The sequence below is a fragment of the Amphibalanus amphitrite genome, unplaced genomic scaffold (assembly GCF_019059575.1).
Source record: "Amphibalanus amphitrite isolate SeventyFive unplaced genomic scaffold, NRLGWU_Aamphi_draft 000119F_arrow, whole genome shotgun sequence".
Lineage (NCBI taxonomy): Eukaryota > Metazoa > Arthropoda > Thecostraca > Balanomorpha > Balanidae > Amphibalanus > Amphibalanus amphitrite.
The window spans coordinates 192,483-212,241 of NW_024881614.1; the positions used below are offsets into that span (position 1 = coordinate 192,483).

Genomic DNA, 19,759 nt, shown 5'->3' on the forward strand with positions numbered 1-19,759 from the left:
TTTGGTCTTTGGATGAACGAACCAACAAATTCTTTCATTCTTCATGCGTGCTGTCTGAACAATTTTCATCGTATTTAGCGTACTGGATGCTTCACTAATAAAACGGTGATTTCCTCCAAGATTACTTTACATATAATTTCCGCTGCATATGGCAGCAGTTCTTTAGACTCGATTGGAATGTGGGGTCAGTTTCGCTCATATTTATGTGAAACCTTGATCCCATATTCGCCTCGCAGTTATCAATTTTTATCAATTTTTGTTTTGGGGCGTGTTTTGAAGTAGGTTCAAGGCCATCTATAGAAGGTACAGTCACTCTCCCGCCGACCAATCAGAGACAGATCCTGAGTGACGTCACCCCTGATGCTCGCAAGGGGTACTCCATTCCTTTCAACGTAAAAATGACTAATTTCATTTGAAGATTGTTGATGGCACTCTACACATAACGCTCAGCCGTTGATGTCAATGGAAAGCCCAACTAATTTTCCAGCGACAAAAAAGAGCAGCAATATGCTAAGAAATGGCCGGTTTTGAAGATATAGACGATTTAAAAACCCTCTGCAGCAGCAGGAAAGCAACGTAGAAACGCACCGAGCTTATATTTTTACTTTGGATAATTCATTTTTCAGTAAGTTTTTAGATATGGTATAGATTTGAGTTGCAACTTTATTACAGTATTTTCATTACTTGAAACTTTATTTCAAAATAATATTTTCAAAAATGGCAGCTGTTGGCCAGTAGCTTGGGAGCGATTGTGGCGCACCGCGCCATTAATTGTCCTGAGGCCCCCTTATGATGTCATCAAAAGTGGAGTGACATGGGCCTGAGTAGGTTAGTTATTTGATTTGATTGGTAAGGTTTTTCAAGCTAGGTGCCATTAAAAACAGTTAAAAATGACTTTTACACGTTCAGGTTATCTCAATCTTTGTTTCACTGAGTGAATGCCTCTTGCTCGTCTACGTTTCAGTTTCACTGTTCCATTAGTTTGAGTTCCATAGTTTGAGTTTCAGAATTCAGTTTGGTATTAATCATAAATTTGCAAATAGGTAGGTACCTATAAGGGAAAAGTATGAAAGGGATGAATACACCATTGATTGCTATTCCAGCTATTTGCATTTTCCAGTTTATAGGTATAGTATAGAGGTAATAGAACATGTGAAAGCCAAATGAAATAAGTCATGTTTGCACTTGTGGTCTCATTAAACTTGAGTCTTCAACTTGTAGTTGGCCTCCATGATATTGATGATCCCTGTTTTCTGCAGATCATGCCACAGTCATCAGACCTGCAGAAGTTCTGCCTCCGGTGGAACGACTACCGGAGCAGCGTGACTGCTGCATTTGAGGGCCTGCGGCAGGATGAGGAGCTGTTAGACATGACGCTATGCTGTGAGGGCAAGAAGATCAAGGCGCACAGGGTGATGCTGTCAGCATGCAGCCCCTTCTTCCGTGAGCTGCTGAAGGTGTGTGTCAGTGTAAGCCAATGAGCAGTGTCTGAAAACGGCTATTGATGTGAATTGGGTGGTGCATGTCTCTGACTAATATTTTCTTGCATCAGGTGACAATATATATGTTTTTATGCTGAACATTGGAGTAACTCCATCTGTGTCATGCAATTTCCTGTGTTATGCATGTTGTTGCTTTTTGTGTACCTATCTGTTTGACAAACCTATTGCCAGCAGGCCATTGATGGAAGTGCTCCCACTTCCAGTGAAGTTTATTATCTGACCTCTTCCCATCTGCTAGACACATCGACTGTGTGGCCTATCTCACATCACTTTTTTCCTCCCCCAGGAGAACCCCTGCCAGCATCCAGTGTTTATGCTGCGGGACGTCTCCTACCGCGACCTGTGGTCGGCCATTGAGTTTGTATACAAAGGAGAGGTGAACGTACGCCAGGCCGACCTGGCCACCTTTCTGAAGACTGCCGAGATGCTTCAGCTGCGTGGGCTTACCGAAGAGGATGGCAAGGTATGAAGAATGCAAGAAGGGAGAACAAGTCTTGAGGGGATAATGATCTGTTAATTGATGTGCTCAGCAATCCCAACAAGCAAAGAGAGCAGTTTAGTTGATGGTGGGGTCGGTACTCGGTAGTGGGGCCGGTCAGTGAGGCACACATACAGTCAATGTCAGGGGTGTCGGATGACTGGTTATCTGAGATCGCTCAGAATCTTGAGATGGGGGTGGTGACTGGCCGGTCTCAAACGGCAATGCTAGCTTGAGCTAGGCAGTAATCTGTCTCATGCAATGTAATGGGGATGTAGGTATTCAGCCGGCTGGTTTGAACCGACAGTCGGACTGTCAACAGTTAGAGCTGGGACACGAATCAGACAGTTTATGGATGGCGTGTTTGTGATAGATACGTGGCTATTCTTGAACATGGCAGATTCACTCGAGCAGTTCGGTATTCAGGCCTGTCTCTGTCCCATGTCTGTTTTTTTTTTTTTACTAAGAAATATGAATGGAATACCGATTCTCGTGCTATACCGCACATCTGAAGACTCCCTTCCGGCGTCTAACCCCATCACCGTGTTTATATTCCAGGGTCAGCTGCCCCATACCCCGGCTGGCTCGGGGTCGACCGTCTCCAACTCTGCTCGGTCGTCCGCCGGCACCGCTCGCCGCCGGGCCTGGGAGAAGTCCTCGGACACCGAGCAGCCGGCCGAGTCCTCCTCACGACCGTCCAAACGACCGCGGCCGGCCTCAGACACGGCCGGCCCGCCTCCACCGCCGCCGCCGCCGCCGCTGCAGTCATCGGAGATCAAACAGGAGTCGTCTCCACCGCCCCCGCCGCCTGTGTATGGTGTGGAGGAGAGTCCCGCGTCGTACAGCGCGGAGGAGTCTGACCCGAGCCTGCAGACGATCCTCTACCACAGCGTCACGCCCGGTAAGGGGGGCGACTCGGCGAGCGATGCGGGACCGGTCCGTATTTAAGGCAGGGGAGGTACAGGGGTCTTGCTTTACTAGAGCTTTTGAAGGAGAGTGGTTTCATGACGTAGAGGATTGAAATACGAGTAGTTCATTTAAATGCCAGATTGTTCTTTGAGATGATTTAGTTTGGATTTTCTTTCCTTAGACAAGACATCATGTTTTGTTTCTTCTGCTTATATTTACTCTGTTCGCCCCTGCCCAGTCGAGCTCCGCTAACTCCTCTGTCCATCCCGTCGGTCGCAGAGCCACGAGAGGTAGACCTGGACTCCGATGATCGCACGGCCGGCAGCACAGACTCGTTCCAGTTTCTGAACACACCAAACGTGGCCGGTAAGTGTCTATCATTCCCGACCTGACCCTGGCCGTGACTTATGACACTGGGTTAGTACCGTGCCAGATACCCCTGTGTTCGTGACCCTGGAACAGCTTTGCATGGGTGTTGCTTCCTGCGGCGGGAGTCTTCGTAGCTGGGGCTTTGTGCAGCATGCCGGCGAGAGTGTGGTTGGGTTGCCGCCCTGCCCTTCAAAATGAGTGACGTCGTTATCGGGACTTGGTATATGTGCGGCCACTGTCTACCGTGCCGACGCTGGATAGGCAAGGTTTGTGGCCTGCTGTGTCTTCTGGTGCATGTGGAGGTTTCAATGTGCATCATTTGCTGGTCTTTGGGTGCACTCGCTCCCTGGAAGGGTTCACGATATACGCCTTTGATAAAACGCGAAGCAGGGGGTGGCTTTGTGCTTATCCGACCGCTCGCTCAATCCGCATGTTATGTAACAGCAGACGAGTTGTTTGTGCTGGTGCATGGCAAAAGCTCCATGTAATAAGCCTGTATTTTTGTGATTATTCCTAAACCCACTGACGTTTTTATAATCCCGGGAAGACCCAAACAGAGATTGAGTCTTTAAACGGATCTCGGCAGGAGATGAAAACCGGTTAGTATCATTGCTCTGTCATCCATGTGTTTCTGAAAATCTAGAGGTCGAATGGTACACGGAATCTGGAAACTGGAAAGTACCACCCTTTGAATCGTTGGAAGTGCACTCCTGTCCAAACGGTATCCTACCTGTCAGAAGCGACCTGCGCACCACCTGTATGTCGTGCAGCGGTACCACTCCTTGTTGGAGCCTACCGACGCTGATTCCCATCTCCGTGTAGCGCCAATCCCGCTGTCGGACAAGCCAACACTAGGATCGTGCCATTGGTCTCAGGGAAGTACGGGATGCCGAGGGAGCGACTAGGAACTCGAGAGCGGCATATACCGCTTTTGGATAGTCATGGTCACTCCGCATGTTCTTTGTGAACGAGTTTTGATGAGCAGTGGGCGGTCAGCCCGCCTAGACCGCAACGATGTGCATCATTGCGGTCATATCGGTCTGATTGTATTTGCCGTGAAGAAGTTCTGGTCATATCGATAGCGGGGAGGCTTGTACCATTTCGGCCAAGGCGGGCAGTCTCAGGTGGAGCATATGCGAATACTGGCGCAAACAGACCCGAAAGTTGACGACATGACGGTGACGGCATAACGTCAATGCAGGATCTCTTAGAATTGCTTTTTTCCTTTAAAAAAGCTTTGATTTATTGACTTCTCATTCACATTTACTGTAATTATGCTGTTTTACCTGGTTACCAGACGCGAGTTTTAGCTATTACAAAGCAAGCAAAGCAGGAAAATACTCTCGTATCCAGCATATGACCTCTGCTTTTTACGCCCTTGATGCTATGAATGGCCAGTGAATCAAAACACCAGACAGCGGTAATGTCTGCTCGTCACAGGTGTCGCCACTGGTCGATAGGGCTGAGGTCACGAGGGTCTGAGGCGTCTGAGGCATTCTGCTATCCAACTCGCTGGCTGATCAAGTGTCTTATATCTTATCGTGATCATTTTCTTCTGCTCTCGTCTTCGCATTGCATCTTTCTTATATCCCCATTGCAGTGGCAATAGGGCAATGTAATGTTTAGGTAGGTAGCAACAGACTAAGCTGGATCGGTGTCTGTGCCTATTTTGGTCACCTTCTCATTTCAAGTGATTTTGGGCACAATACAAATATGTAGTTTATCTTATCGCTCACTCCTATCCTGTGCAATAAATACTCTAATGATTTGTATTAGATGTGTAGGTGAAATCTCCAAAGCGTTGACTACCAACTTCAAGTGAACAGCAATTTTTAATAGGTAGTCTTATTGTTGGCATTGCCTGTTTCTCAGTAGAAAAAGGTCTTAGTAACACACCAAACACCGATGGCACTAGTCTCACCTGAAATTATATCACTCATTCAACGTCAGTGCCGTTCCGTAGCATCGATTTTCTGTTCTCGCTCCGCGGAGCCGGCTATGTAATTAACTCAGAAATCTGGTCAACTGGCTTTAAAACAACTAATGGGGCGACTCGCACGCGGCTTGGTCCGCCGGCCGATACCGTATTGACACCGACTGAACGTGGTGTGTACTGTGGAACGTTTGTGAAATGTCTCTTGGGCTTGTCTGCATTTCAATTGTGGTTACCTTTTTGTGCATTGCTTACCATGCTCAAATCTGTTGTCACATATGCTAACGATTGAATTATTCTCATTTTGCTTTGTTAACGTATTCATTAATTCAAATTTGCATATATTTGTTAGAATTTTTGTTCTTTTATCCCCTGTTTTACCGGTCCGCCGTAGCCCTTCGATCCACTGCCCCCGCCTCCTCTATCCCTTGCGTCTTGCGGCATACTATTTCATGTCCAACCCGTGTCCCCCCCCCGTCCCCCTGTTCTGTTGCACTGCCCATCACTGTTCAGTCGGTGTCAATCGGGTCGGTTGTGCGCGTGTTGCAGGCGGTCTGCACGCCTCTGCCGCCACCAGGGGGGACGTCCGCGGTCCGTACGCGTGCGAGACGTGCGGCAGGGTGTACGTCACGCGTAACGCTCTGGGGAAGCACCGCAAAGTCCATCTGGGCCAGACCACGTGCCACTCCTGCTACAAGGTGTTCTCGTCCAAGTGGCGGCTGCAGTATCATTTCAAAACGACCGGCTGCGTGCCGCCAGGCCCAGAGTAGCGACATGGGAGCCGGGTGGACAGAGAAATCGCCGCCGATTTGTGGCCCGGTGTTTGTGAGTTGATTTTAGTGGATTATTATGGACGTAATCGAAGATCAGATTGCGCGAATGTAGATATATGAGATTTGTACCCGATGATTTGTGCTGTTTAATGGACGTGCTTGAAGATCGGACAGCGTGAATGTGAATATGATATTTGTACGCGTTGACTTGTGCTGTTTAATGGGGTTTAATTATTGCTGAAGCAAAATCCAACTTGGCATGTTCACACGTTCAATATGATATGGGACGCAATAGCAGTATCGATTTTCTTTTGTGCTTTTAGCTCTGCTGTGATTTGGAAGTGTGTTCAGTCTTTATTAATCCCAGATATTATATTGCATGTCAATGGATCAATATTTCTTGATAATCTATGTTATGTTATTTGTTCAAGTTTTACGTGAATGATGTCTGATTAATAATTATCCTTTATCCGTCGTGTGGAGAACGCAGTATGTCACTGCTATAGTTGGATTACTCGAAAGCGTGATGGTCGGTGTCCGAATGGGATAACGCATTGCCACTTTTTGTTATTTACGCTGACGAGCTCCATAACACCAGTACCGGTACTTGGTACTGTGGTTGCTTTGAGCCACTGTCAAGAGCTGTTGTCACTCTGGGAGCACAATACATATTTATAACGCAATGACATTTGCCTAATTGAAGTGTCAGCTGACGAGGAAGAAAGCTCCGCATTGTCTAGTGGTGTGCGTCTAATGTTATTTTGCCTTGGTGGCAATGACTAAATAGGCTAAGTTTTATTTGTTCCTCCACTTGCTTGAGTGAAAATAGGTCTGCGTATTAGTTCGCTTTCTCATTTATAGAGCGATAAATTATATATCGCCAACGACCACAGCCTCGCCCCGACTTTCCAACGCTGAGCCCACTCGGTGTCAAACACCTACCGAGACGTCAGCTAATTTAGCGGAACGCGCAGCCACATCTCGGCTGTTTTTCTCACATCGATTCACCATCTCCGCTGAAGTGTGCGGCAGCCCCGCCCCGTACCCATTAATCCTGCTCCGATCGGCGGATAGCCAATCAGCGGGCGGTGCCGGCGGCGGACAGCCAATCCCCGGCGGCGGCGGCGCCGAGATCAGCTGATCAGCGTGCCCTCGGGCGTAACTGGGTCACGTGACTTGAACGAGGGAGTATGTCATGCTGGCCGGTTTGAAAGGAATTCGAATAGAGTGCGATGTTCGCGATAGGAGATATCGGAACTCACGCTTCTGGTCAGAAGCAACATATCGGAGAACCCATTCCAATGTATTTCGATTGTACTTGATTCAGTGTTGCTTTCTTTGGGCAATGTTGAAACCCCTAGATTTCTGGACATAGGCGGTGGAACGGCCTATGTCCCTTTGATTCCCCCTTTGATTTTGGCATTTTAACATTAGCCCTATGGGCGTTGCATGGAAGGAATGGGACCAAAAGTCGGCAGTGCCCCCCCCCCCCCCTTAACCCTCGCCCGTAAACGGTGTTTTGCCACCTTCGCCCATGCAGGGGGGGGGGGGTTGGTGCGACCCCCCCTGGCGTTTGAAAACGGAGCGTCGTAGAGCTTAGCGGAAAAGACCAACGGATTGCTCTTAACGAGATCTCGCGATTGGTGGTATATATTTTGGTCCTAGGTCAACATTTGACCTACTTATGACCGGTCAAAGGTCAAATTTTCGGAAAAATCTAACTTTTTCAGATTTCCGCGCCGATTGCGGCAAAACGGTATGAGATATCGACTTGAAACCTTCACTATCGTGTTCCCTGATCAATTCTCTATCGTTTGGTGTGTATTTCGATGTCATAACTCAAATGATGCGTTGGGAGCATCGGAAGTCTGCAAGGTCATTTGTGCATTGGGTCACGTCAGGCGTGTGACGTCACTGACCTGACCCTGACCCAAAATGAACTACAAGAAACAACCGGCGATGCCTGAAATGGATAGCAAATTCGAATTCAGGGCATCAAAATACCCCGAAAAGGTATACAAGTGCAAGAAGTCATTACAGGTCAACCGAGGTCACTGATCTTACCTTGACCTTTAGTGACCTTCAAAATGTCAACGAACATTGTGCCAATGTCAAATCAGCCAGTTGTGATTCTAAAACAATCCATCAGTGTGTCAGGTCAGTCGGCATTTATACCAATGTGAAGCAATCTCCAATTTAGCGTAAATCTGGCCGGAGGTTGTTCGCTTTATGACGTCATAACTCCGTGACCTGACATGACCTTGACAAAAATTTTACCAAAAGTTGCGCAAAGGATGCCCCAAAGGGTACTGAAAATTTTAGCAGGCTATCTGAAACGGTTCGGCGTGCAGCTAAGAAAAACCTCAGGGGGGGGGTTGCACCAACCCCCCCCCCTACATGGGCGAGGGTTAATTAAAGGTGTTCTGCTGCTACTGCTTCTGGAGGCCCTCAAATGTGTAGCGGCCCACATCTTACTCGTTTCAAAATGCCCATCACAATGTGTGTCATGAACTTGGGCACGATAGTTCAACCGATAGGTAATTTATCAAACGCTCTCTTGGATTGCTTTTTCAGACACTTGCTAAGACATTGGCGGGGGCACTAGATGACATTCGACGTCATTTGATCTTTCTACTGCATTGATAAGTTATTGCAAATTACGCACTTGCAATTACGGTCCGATTGAAATTACCTGCTACCATTTCATTAACATTTTTCATTTTCTCACGAACTGTGATCCCTGGCCATCTGCCTGTTTTGGCTTTCAATGTCTTTCGTTAAAAATCGAAATAGCAATGTGTGACGCTTTGAAGAGATCGTTTATAGTTGCTGCCCGAATCGTGTGCTCATCTTCGTGAATAAAACTATTCGAAGCTGAACAATCTGAAGATCATTGTTGTCATCTATCGTTCGCCATCCGCTCGCCACACTGCTCGGACTTCTGCCTTCTGTTGGCAGAGAGCATCTCGGCCCTGCCGCCGCCGGGGCGGCCTCAGCTTCTCTTGCTGGGGACGCCACCCCCGCCACCGGCCCTGTCCGAGGGCGCTGCCAGCCTGCACGTCTGCACACAGTGCGGCGCACGGTTCCGTAACGAAGGCTCGCTGCAACATCACGTCAAAGTGCACCAGGGACGCACTGTGTGCCCCGTGTGTCATGTCACCTACAACCGCGTGGCCTACCTGCGGACCCACATGGTCAGTCAGCACGGCATGTCTGTAGATGAGGCGAGGCAGCTGCTGACTGCCATGCACTCGCAGACCGTCCCAGCGCAGCCTTCCTGGATCGAGGGCAGGACGGAGGACGACGGAGGCGGCGTTTGATGTGCGGTAGTGACGGGCGCTTCTCGCGAGGGTGTGCAGAGGCTTGTCAGGGAACTTTGGAAGGGTGGTCTGGATTCAGGAGTGGCGATAGTTTGCTGATTATCGAGGGGTCTGTAATACCCGACCAAAGATTGTGAGTTGACCGTTGTTTTAGTTTTTAATGCACGGATGTATCATCGGCTTCAGCCGTTACCGGTAAGGTGGATGTAAAACCCGCTTTGGACTCAGGGCTCAGGAACAGCGAGGTAGCTAATGAGTGATCGTTTGGATGAGCTCTTTCATTCGTATGTTTTCTCAGAAATGGAAACCTTTTTAATGTTTTCTGTAATGAGAAACCCTTTGAATGTTTTCTAATTTCTGTAAGGATAAACTACTTTTACCGTCAGTGTTAATATCGCAACATGTTTCGTTTTTTTCGAATTGTACATGATCATACCAACATATGTTATTCGATTTCATCGTCATTGATATTTATCGTCATCATTTTTATTTGTCACGATATATTTGATGATTTACTTGCTGATGTTTATCGACTTTAGCCTCATGTTTGAAAATACTTTTTTTAAAACACCGTTATGCGTTTTACTGCCAGGATAATTGTGTTTCTTATATCTTCCGGCTTGGATACGACATTTGCCACAACTTATGTTTGTTGGCTTCACGACCTGAAGAAACAATACATGTTCTTTCACATAGGCGATGTTTGCATCATGTTAGAAACTACCACTAGTTGAATGAATGGGACTTGCATTCTTTCAAGGGGCCTCTAGCTTCATTTCACTGCTGAGTAATAATGCATTTCCTAAATAGAGGCTGACTTGAGATTCTTGCTGTCGCTGAACAAAGCGACAATCACTGGAATCAAAAGGAGGATGCTGGTGTTGTTTGAGTTTTTTCGAGATCCCCGTAAAGGCTCACGGAACCAGCATTCCATTTTGTCTTCGTAAGAGTGATTTGCTGTGGCCTTTCCAGAGACTTGCAGCTGTAACGATTGAAATAGTAAAACATGTAGGACGTAGGTAATCAACACATGTCATCATAGTGGGCAATCCTTATCGCTTCGCTCATTCCCTCTGTTTTGGATATTACCACCGCAGTGCATTGTTTATAGGTTTGATTTCGATCGACACCATGTCCTCCGTGGGTTTACGATGTCATATTATTCCCCTGACCTTGTCCACCCACTCCTGTGAGTCAGCCTGACGGACGGGGCGGAAAACAATGCGGCGACCTCCCCACGTACCGGAACTGCCGGGCATGGCTGTCGTCACTGGGCGGCACTGTAAAACTCGTGTTATTGTTTGGATTGCGGTGGTCGGCGCGGGACCAGGACCATGTCCACCGCCGTTCCCCGTCTCGCCTAGCATTCCGTGAAGCGTCACGTCAGCAGGCATTGTTAGGTTCAGCCTGATGATGCTGTCACGCTTTTGTCCAAATAGAGTGGTGTTTCCGTCCAGAAGTCCTCAAGATGCCATTCAATTGAAGCAATGTGACTCAAGTAGATACTGTGATCGAACATTGCAGAGATATGGAAATTTGTAACTTTTGTCTTTTGAATCGTTGCTGGTTACTCCGTGTGTTTTATCGTGGAATGTTTTGTTCTTGGCGCAACTAAAATTTCTTTTGGCTTTGACGTAAGGTTATACCAAAATCCAAATAGACACGTCCTGATTGGCGTCAGAAGTTTCAAGTTTCCCACCAGGATGCTATACACCCCGCCCCTTGCTCTTATCCAGCAAAAAATATACACACCCTCATCGGAGTTCCTTTTTGGCATTCCCTAACTACAAATCAATTTCAGCGTCACGCCTGGTGTCCATTGTTCCCCAGTTGGCTGCGGCACCCACAGACGGACGGTTTTTCTGTGCCTTTCCAGGAGAGTCCTGCTCCGATGACGAGACCGACGTATCGAAACCGTACGTGTGCGACGAATGCGGTAAGCGGTTCATGCGATACAATTCACGAGAGAAGCACAAGAAGGTGCATCTGGGCGAAACTTTGTGCCTGGGCTGTGGGCACATCTACTCGTCCAAGTATGCGTTGGCCATGCATCAGAAGAGCCAGAGGTGCAGCGAAAGCTGGAAAGCAAACTGATTTCATCGGGCAAAACAGCACTGACATACGCTACTCTCTTCGTCTTTAGATGCATGAATGCAGGGCTACAAAGCTGCTATTTCATAATTTGTTAGTCTCTGTTGGCTTCCCTGTGACAAGTTTTTTTTCATTGAGTTCTTCGGTGATGATGATGACACAATCTTGTCATTAGACGTGTTTTTAAGTAATTCTTGGCTGAAACATTTACGTTGAATGCCGTTGTTTGATACTTCAAATGGCGTTTAAAGTTCAAGCTTCATTATAGCATGTAGGCCTTCATCATGGGTCAATGCTCATGTCATAATGTGTGCGTGTGTGTGTATACCGTCCGATACCAATATATTAGGAAATAAAGCAAGGAAATTTTCTGTTTATTTAGTAGGCGACTCAATAGAAGTCGTCAACTCATCGACGACTCATCTCCAGCTGACGGCGCCGCTCAGAACGGCAGTTGTTCTTCATTTTTTAGCATTACCTAATACCTATCCTGTGCACTGACTACGTCTCCCTCCCCATCCTATTCAGTAATGTTTTGTGCAATGTTTGCCGCGATATTTTGCTTGTTAGACTGCCACGGAATAGGTATAGATACGTACCTACACAGTACACACGCAGCAGACACCTATAGCATGTAGTGCGGTACAGCATAGGAAGGCAGGCGTTTGTTCTATTCACCGCGCGCGGATATGATCGGGAGACTGCAGTAGAGAGCTAAGACGGTATCACCAGCAGCTCGGTGACTTTAACACTGCATGGGAACTAGCACCGAATCAGGACTGCTCGCGATGAGCAGTCTTGGCAGCTGCCAGCTTGGTCGGCTTTTTATGGGACTATAGGATAATATGTATCATGTATAAATAGGAATATACAACTGTAGGAATATGTGAGCTTATGGGAAACATTACAAATGCTTGTGCTACGTATTCCGTGCTGCTTGCGATGTTTGTTACCTGATACAATCGCTGTTCTCATTCAAACGCGATATATAAATAATGTTTATTACACACAAAACATTCCAGCAGACATTTGCCAGGGGATTGGGATCGTTACAAAAGTCGTTGAATTTTATCAGTCCTGCCGGTTTAAGGCACATATTTATCCAACAATCAAACCAGAAAACCACCCGTAACAATAACAACAGCGTAATAACCAACGGCTCGTAACAGCGAATTAGCATAACAAGTGCTCTGAATAAAGAATAACTTAACTACATTGCATAACTTAGAACAGCGACACGCACAATAACAACGCTACAAGAAAACAATGGTACCTAAATACCTACCGATGGCAACCCTCCCTTATATAGGTAGGTACTGTTGCAGACCTGCGATTAGTAACAAATCTACTCGGTTTGGTTAGTAGTTGCTGGCTAACCCATTCACTATTTCCACCTGAGAACATCTCTCTACACCTTAGCTCTGAGTATTATCGCTCCAGTTTCCAACATTACCTCACAAACACAAAAAGAAACTAACAGACCGCGTGAAAGACACGTGAAAGTCGCGCCTGTATAAGTCGATAAAGGCTAAAGGTCAAAGACCTGATATGTGCCACTGTTTCAGATTAGAAGTATTATCTTAGTAACGACGATGTCTAGAATCTATAGATGACATAGTTGATAGCTCCAAATAGGAACTTAGTTACATACTGGTCACATACAATACTGAAAGATGCCGACAAAAGTGACAAGATGAAAGAACACACCAAACAGATTTTCGTTTGTGTCCACATCTCGCATTCGCCAGTCATAACTTGCATCATACCCAGCTTAACCCTATTCCTGGCGGGGGGGCCTCAGGAGCCCCCCCCCTGAGGTTTTTTGGTTCTTTCTCCCAAACGCGTTGAGCTAGGAAGCTCAAATTTTCTGACTTTTCCTAAAAGGCTTCTACGCAACATGTCTTAAAATTTTGAGTTGATCTGACCTCAGGTCAGGTCACCAGAGGCGGTTTGGTGACCCTACCTCAGAAAAGTTTGCAATCACGCCAGAGCTAGAGTTTTTGACCGATCAATTTCTTCTCTTCAGGCTTTAGTGAGGGTACCAGTATGTGCAATTTGTATATCTCGGAATTTTGATATCGGTGACCTAAGGTCAGGTCAGTTTCGCGACCTCCCCATTATAAGTCAATGGGGGAAAAATCAACTCCCTGTTTTTACCACTAAAACGGGTCGGAATGGCCCCATATACCATACCTGACTTCATATACGATCAACCTTCACTACCTTGAGGTCTGTTTTGCTGTTGGGCAGCTGTGAGGTCATGTGACGTCATCAAAGGTCACCAAAGGTTTTTGGCCAATAACTCCGTACAGGAACAAGATACAGACGCGTGGATGGTCTCATTGTGTTCAGCTCGTCAAGACGCATCGAATGATATACATGATGACCTCGAGGTCACGTGACCTGAGGTCAACCTTTGACCTTGACCTTTCGAGGTCAACATATATATCATTCGATGCGGATTGACGAGAGGATCACGATGATGCCCTTAGTTTGTTCCTATCTTGACTAATTCGAAAGTTATTCGAGAAAAACTCTCTCCATATCTAGCGCCGCCATTTTGACTTTTTCGACCCCTGTAACGTCATCTTTGACCTGACCTGAAAATGACCTTTGTAAAAATTGTAGATCTTGACCGTGCGTATCCGATGCCGTTTACCGCTTGTCGCTATCTTGCTTCGTTCTCGAGATCTCAGGGGGGGGGGCCGAATCGGCCCCCCCCCCCCCGCCAGTTTCTTGTCCCGGCGGAGCCCGCCAGGAATAGGGTTAAGCGCGGGTGCAAATCTCCATTTCTGCTTACATGCGCACTCTCGGAATCCACTCGCTGAGAGGGTCCTACCTCGCCGTCTGCACTCCGACAGAGAATCTCTCCTTATTACCCATCACCCCTCCCCTCCTCGCTCAGGACGTCCCCCTCTGTCCCTACGCGGCCAGCAGCTGGCTGACGATGCTTCCCACCATGCCGGAGCATGTGCCGCCGATTCCGAGCGCGCAGGCGGCCAGACAGCTCTCCGGCGGAGTGGCGGAGTTGGTGGCAAAGTACTGAATGCACAGACCACATCCGCCCACCGAGCCGACGCAGCCGAAAATATCGGACAGCGATACACGCAGCACCTCTTGTTTGGTGAGCACCGGTCCTCCGCCGTACTCGCGCCTCGGTGGGATCACCTGCGGTACCAGGCCGGTCGGATGCGTGGGCTGTTGCGGCATGGCTGTGTAGCCCTGGTACACATCTGGCGAGTCCCGGCGCGGGTACGGCGCGCTCGTGTGATGCACCTCGTACGTCTGAGACGCCTCCTGATGCTGAGTGGAGACCGTCGGGGACGCTGACGGCACCGGCTCGGCGTCGTAGCCTCCAGCACGGTTCACACCGGCTAGGAACTGTCCGGAGCGCACCCGTTTGGAACCGAACTCTCCCAGCTGGTTGGCAGAGGTGGCGTACCCGGCGCGGCCGCTACGGTAGCGGCGCGGGAGGGCTGAACGTCGCCCAGTCATGGCAGCAGGGTAGAAGGCCGAGGTCGAGCGCCGGGATCGGCTCAGGATGCTGTGTGCGTCGGCGTCGGTGAGGAATGTGTGCTGGAGATGCAGACAGGTGTCGCCACTTTCGCCGCGACAATGCAGCTCGCTGGTCACGTTGACACACTCCACAGAGAGTTGGTAAGGTGCAGAGCCGTACATGAGCAGCATACGCGGCGCGGTAGCCACGGCGAACTCCCTGTGGAACCTCCGGCCGGCCACGGTGTCGATTCCGGTGAGGAAGAGTCGTCCACTACCGCACTCGGCACCTCCACTCAGCTGAGGGACCAGCATAGAGGGCAGCACGTACTGTACGCTAGGGGGCAGGAGCTGGTCGCCTCGCAGGCCGGCCACGGGCACCCACTCTCCAGCCCTCGGGGCCACCGCGGCGCTGCCTGCCGGCCGGTGCAACAGCACATCCACGAAGCTGCTGACCCTGTTCCTCTGTCGGTCAAACTCGAGCGGTCCGGTCACACCACGGTCCTCCCCTCGCGCGGCGGCAATAGCGTCCAGCGCCAGAGCTACATCAGCCGCGTCCGAGCCCTCCGGGGCGTGAGGGAGCTGCGCGGAGGACTCCACGCCGGTCTGTGAGGTGTAGAGACGCGCTCCGGCCAACAGACGACGCTCCTCTTCAGTGAGAGGTTCGGCGGTCAGACCGGGCACGAACCACTGCTCAGCGCGAATACCGGCACTCTCCAGGCGACGCAGCGCCGCTGACAGCGCGGAACGGTTCTGTACCACAGCGATACTGCCAGCAGAGTCCGCCAGACCTGCCCGGCTGATCTTCTGGGTCATATCCACCGCAGGCACGCCGCGGGCGGCCAGCTCTGAGACCAGCGTGCCGTCGCGGTCTCCATCAGCCAGCAGCACCCGACGCAGCTGGAGCTGGGTGACCAGCGCGGCCAGCGCGCGCCACTGGGAGCGGGCTGGCAGCTGCAGTGAGTGACAGCCCCGCTGTCCCGCCGGACACGACTGTCCGGCCGTCACCAGGACATCCCCGCCGGCGGCCTGTGTCCGCTCACACAGGCTCACCAGGCGCCGGACGCCGACAAACCGCAGACCGTCGGCCTGCAGAGCACAGCTGGGCGCGCGGTGGAAGATGACGTTGGGTACAGAGCGGGCCAGCAGCTCGGCTAGCAGTTGCCCGTGCTCTGTGTCGAACAGGATACCGACCGGAGCGCCATCTGGAACACAGAGAGGCATCGATCAGCTGACTGCTGCGTCTGGCTGCCTGCGTTATGCTCGTCATAATCAGAGACATTTGTAATCGAGGCCGTCAAATCGCTACTGCTGCTATATGAGTTCTACATATTGTATACCGTGTTAAGGCCGCCCCACACTGGAACTCGCATGCGGGTTGCGAGCTTGCGGGTTTTGAGTTTGCGGGCTAAATACTAATTCATAGAGTGATTAGGCCGTTCCCTTATGGTAACTTCATGAATGCAGTGAAGCCGGTACACTTTCAGAAACTTACATATAGCCGCAACACCAGCGCAACGAACCAAAATTCGACTTCAACGAAAAACCCGCAAACCTCGCAGAACTCGCAGACCTCGCTGCGAGGAAAATCGAAAGTTGACTCAAATTCAACTTTTGGAATGCGATGCAAGGTCGCTCGCAAGCTAAAAACATGCAGACTCGCTTGTTAGATGATAGTGTGGGACACTCAGCTTAGATTGTATTATTTGATTTTGAGAAAACCGCAAAACCCAAAAACTCGCAACCCGCATGCGAGGTCCAGTGTGGGGCGGCCTTTAAAGACTGACGTATTCCTCAAGCTGGCACGTAATTGGAACGATGGCGTTATAAAACACGGGATCTTACTCCCAAAACGTGCCCGGACTTTAATCGCTGGGTATTTGCCATGGTAAAACCCATCCATTTGTCAAGTCCAACTGCTGCTATGAATCCCTTCTATTTTGGTCACGTTTAATTTCACTGGGACTGGCCCTTAGCTCTTCAAAACCTCTCAGGGAACCTCTGAAGGGGTGGGGGGTGGGGTATTTAACGCTCCCTTCTCTCGAACCAATCAGACTCTCAGGCCACTAGGGCTCTCAGGCCTCCGAAACAACTTTCCTCGCTGTTACAACATAACTCAGTTATTTCCGTCAGCTGTTTCTCCAGCCATGTCCGTCAGGGACCCGTTATGCGCTGAGCGACTGAACCATATCCCATCGTTCAGTCATCTGTCCTCAGTCCGCACACCTGTTGTGTCCGTCAGTCGGTCAGTCACCGAACCTTACATATAGCGTCTACCAGCACTCGTCAATCGTCATTTGGTGAAACGGTTTCATTTCGCCTATTTGCTGGGTGACCAGATGTGTTATGTTATGATACGTTATGATGAGATACGTTATGAGCTCTGTCCATCAGAATGCCATGTTAAGATGTGTGTGGTTCATTTATAAATAGTGTTTCCTTCCATGCTGTTGCGTAACTGATAACCCACAGAGAAAGTTTGTGGAGCAGCTGCACGGAGAAAATTTGCACCTGTGAGGTGTTGTGTCTGAACGGTTATTACCTACCAGCCTTTCTCTCTGACTGGGTTTGATTGATAACTAGACGTTCAACTAATAGGTCATTATATACTAATTATACCTATACTGCCGTTATATGCTGTCATTCTGTCATTGTTTACTCTCACTGATAGATGTGATGTAAACAAAAGTTTAGAATACGGCCAACCATAGATAAAAATATCGTTTCGTACATGTACGAAACGATATTTTTTTTATAAACGAGCATGTATGCTAAATGGTACTTCCTACGCTTGGACAAAAGTAATTTTCGCCCGCACCTTTAATATAACCTCACGTTTTGCATACCATGCATTCCTATTGCCCACTGCCCAGATGCAGGCAGGCATAGCGCAATACTTCGACTGAATTATACATAATCCCCTCAGTTCATGCTTGTGGCGGCTTATCTATATTATAAATCCTAAATAATCCGCCGCCGCCGCCGCCGTGTGCGACGTAGTCACTTTGTAGCGCTTATTGCGGCGGCGTCTGTTGACCTACGGCCGTGAAATTTTACAGCGATGTGGGCCACCTTTACACGTAGGTCGTATTAAATTTTGGACATGATGCGGCCGAGGGTGCGCCCGCGGCGCGTGCTCGCGTGCCCATAGGGTTAACATTAGAATAGGCAAAAACACGCTATTGCTCGGGAACGGTAAGGGCTACGGGGGTGAAATTTTCACTGCAAGTCGGACGCGTGCACTCATTTGTCGTATTAAATTTTCGAGGGGGTGGGTTCAGCGGTGTGCACGTGGTGGGGCCGCGACCAGCGCCGAGCAGAGGGCACGTGCTTTAGGCTCAGTTGTTCGCTTAAAAAACTGAGTGGGCCGGCAGGTCATTGACCTTTGACAACGAAGGCCGACACAAGGCACCGCTCGCCAAGAGGATTCGCCAGTAAATACAATTAATTTGTTTTTGCAATATCTCAGCCGTTTCTGGGCCGATTTAGCTGAAACTTGGACTGTCGGTGGTAGGGTAGGGTAGGGTAGGGTAGGGTAGGGTAGGGTAGGGTAGGGTAGGGTAGGGTAGGGTAGGGTAGGGTAGGGTAGGGTAGGGTAGGGTAGGGTAGGGTAGGGTAGGGTAGGGTAGGGTAGGGTAGGGTAGGGTAGGGTAGGGTAGGGTAGGGTAGGGTAGGGTAGGGTAGGGTAGGGTAGGGTAGGGTTGGGTAGGGGATCGTAGGGTAGGGTAGGGTAGGGTAGGGTAGGGAATTGTAGGGTAGGGGTAGGGTAGGGTAGGGTAGGGTAGGGTAGTGTAGAGGTAGGGTGGGGTAGGGTAGGGTAGGGTAGGGTAGGTTAGGGTAGTGTAGAGTAGGGGTAGGGTAGGGTAGGGTGAGGGTAGGGTAGGGTAGTGTAAGGGTAGGGTAGGGTATGGTAGGGTAGGTTAGGTTAGGGTAGGGTAAGGTAGGGTATGGTAGGGTAGGGTAGGGTAGGGTAGGGTAAGTTAGGAGTAGGGTAGGGTAGGGGTAGGGTAAGGTAGGGTAGTGTAAGGGGGAAGGGTAGGGTAGTGTAACGGTAGGGTAGGGTAGGGTAGGGTAGGGTAGGGTGGGGTAGTGTAAGGGTAGGGTAGGGTAGGGTAGGGTAGGGTAGGGTAGGGTAGGGTAGGGTAGGGTATAGGTAGTGTAAGGGTAGGGTAGGGTAGGGTAGGGTAGGGTAGTGTAAAGGTAGGGTAGGGTAGGGTAGGGTAGGGTAGGGTAGGGTAGGGTAGGGTAGTGTAGGAGTAGGGTAGGGTAGGGTAGGGTAGGGTAGGATAGGGTAGGGTAGGGGTAGGGTAGGGTAGGGTAGGGTTGGGTAGGGTAGGGTTGCGTTCAGTAACATCCTAACTTACAAAGGGCTCGAACAACTCGCATGCATCACCATCATACTTTACAGTTCAATTAAAAGCAGTTACCCAGTTCTACAAAAATCATACCAATAAAAATGCAAGTTTCTACACCCAAACTAATGCATCCGTTATTCATACATATCAAAACATACAGTTATCGCGTAAACCTGTACCTCTAGTCTATATTATAAATCCTAAATAATCCGCCGCCGCCGCCGCCGTGTGCGACGTAGTCACTTTGTAGCGCTTATTGCGGCGGCGTCTGTTGACCTACGGCCGTGAAATTTTACAGCGATGTGGGCCACCTTTACACGTAGGTCGTATTAAATTTTGGACATGATGCGGCCGAGGGTGCGCCCGCGGCGCGTGCTCGCGTGCCCATAGGGTTAACATTAGAATAGGCAAAAACACGCTATTGCTCGGGAACGGTAAGGGCTACGGGGGTGAAATTTTCACTGCAAGTCGGACGCGTGCACTCATTTGTCGTATTAAATTTTCGAGGGGGTGGGTTCAGCGGTGTGCACGTGG

General features: G+C 49.4%; 2 protein-coding genes across 17 annotated transcripts in view; one reads left to right on the plus strand and one right to left on the minus strand.

Moving 5' to 3' along the window:
- Positions 1-187: 187 nt before the first annotated feature.
- Positions 188-13,141, plus strand: LOC122381352 (broad-complex core protein isoforms 1/2/3/4/5-like). 16 transcript variants are annotated; one of them, XM_043365408.1, is made up of 7 exons: positions 198-282; positions 829-849; positions 1,260-1,457; positions 1,789-1,965; positions 2,539-2,881; positions 3,169-3,255; positions 11,161-13,141. In XM_043365408.1, the coding sequence occupies exons 3-7, from the start codon at positions 1,263-1,265 to the stop codon at positions 11,376-11,378; spliced, it is 1,020 nt and encodes a 339-aa protein (XP_043221343.1). In that variant the 5' UTR covers positions 198-282; positions 829-849; positions 1,260-1,262; the 3' UTR covers positions 11,379-13,141. The 16 variants fall into 16 exon arrangements, with proteins under 16 accessions (XP_043221332.1, XP_043221344.1, XP_043221343.1 ...); XM_043365395.1 differs by lacking the exon at positions 11,161-13,141 and adding an exon at positions 8,923-9,979; XM_043365405.1 differs by lacking the exon at positions 11,161-13,141 and adding an exon at positions 5,741-6,650.
- LOC122381351 overlaps positions 12,363-19,759 on the minus strand; it is a 32,744-nt gene continuing 25,347 nt past the window's right edge. Inside the window, exon 3 of the mRNA XM_043365393.1 lies at positions 12,363-16,075. Within this exon, the coding sequence (XP_043221328.1) occupies positions 14,298-16,075 (1,778 nt within the window). The 3' untranslated portion in view covers positions 12,363-14,297. The remainder of the gene's footprint in view (positions 16,076-19,759) is intronic.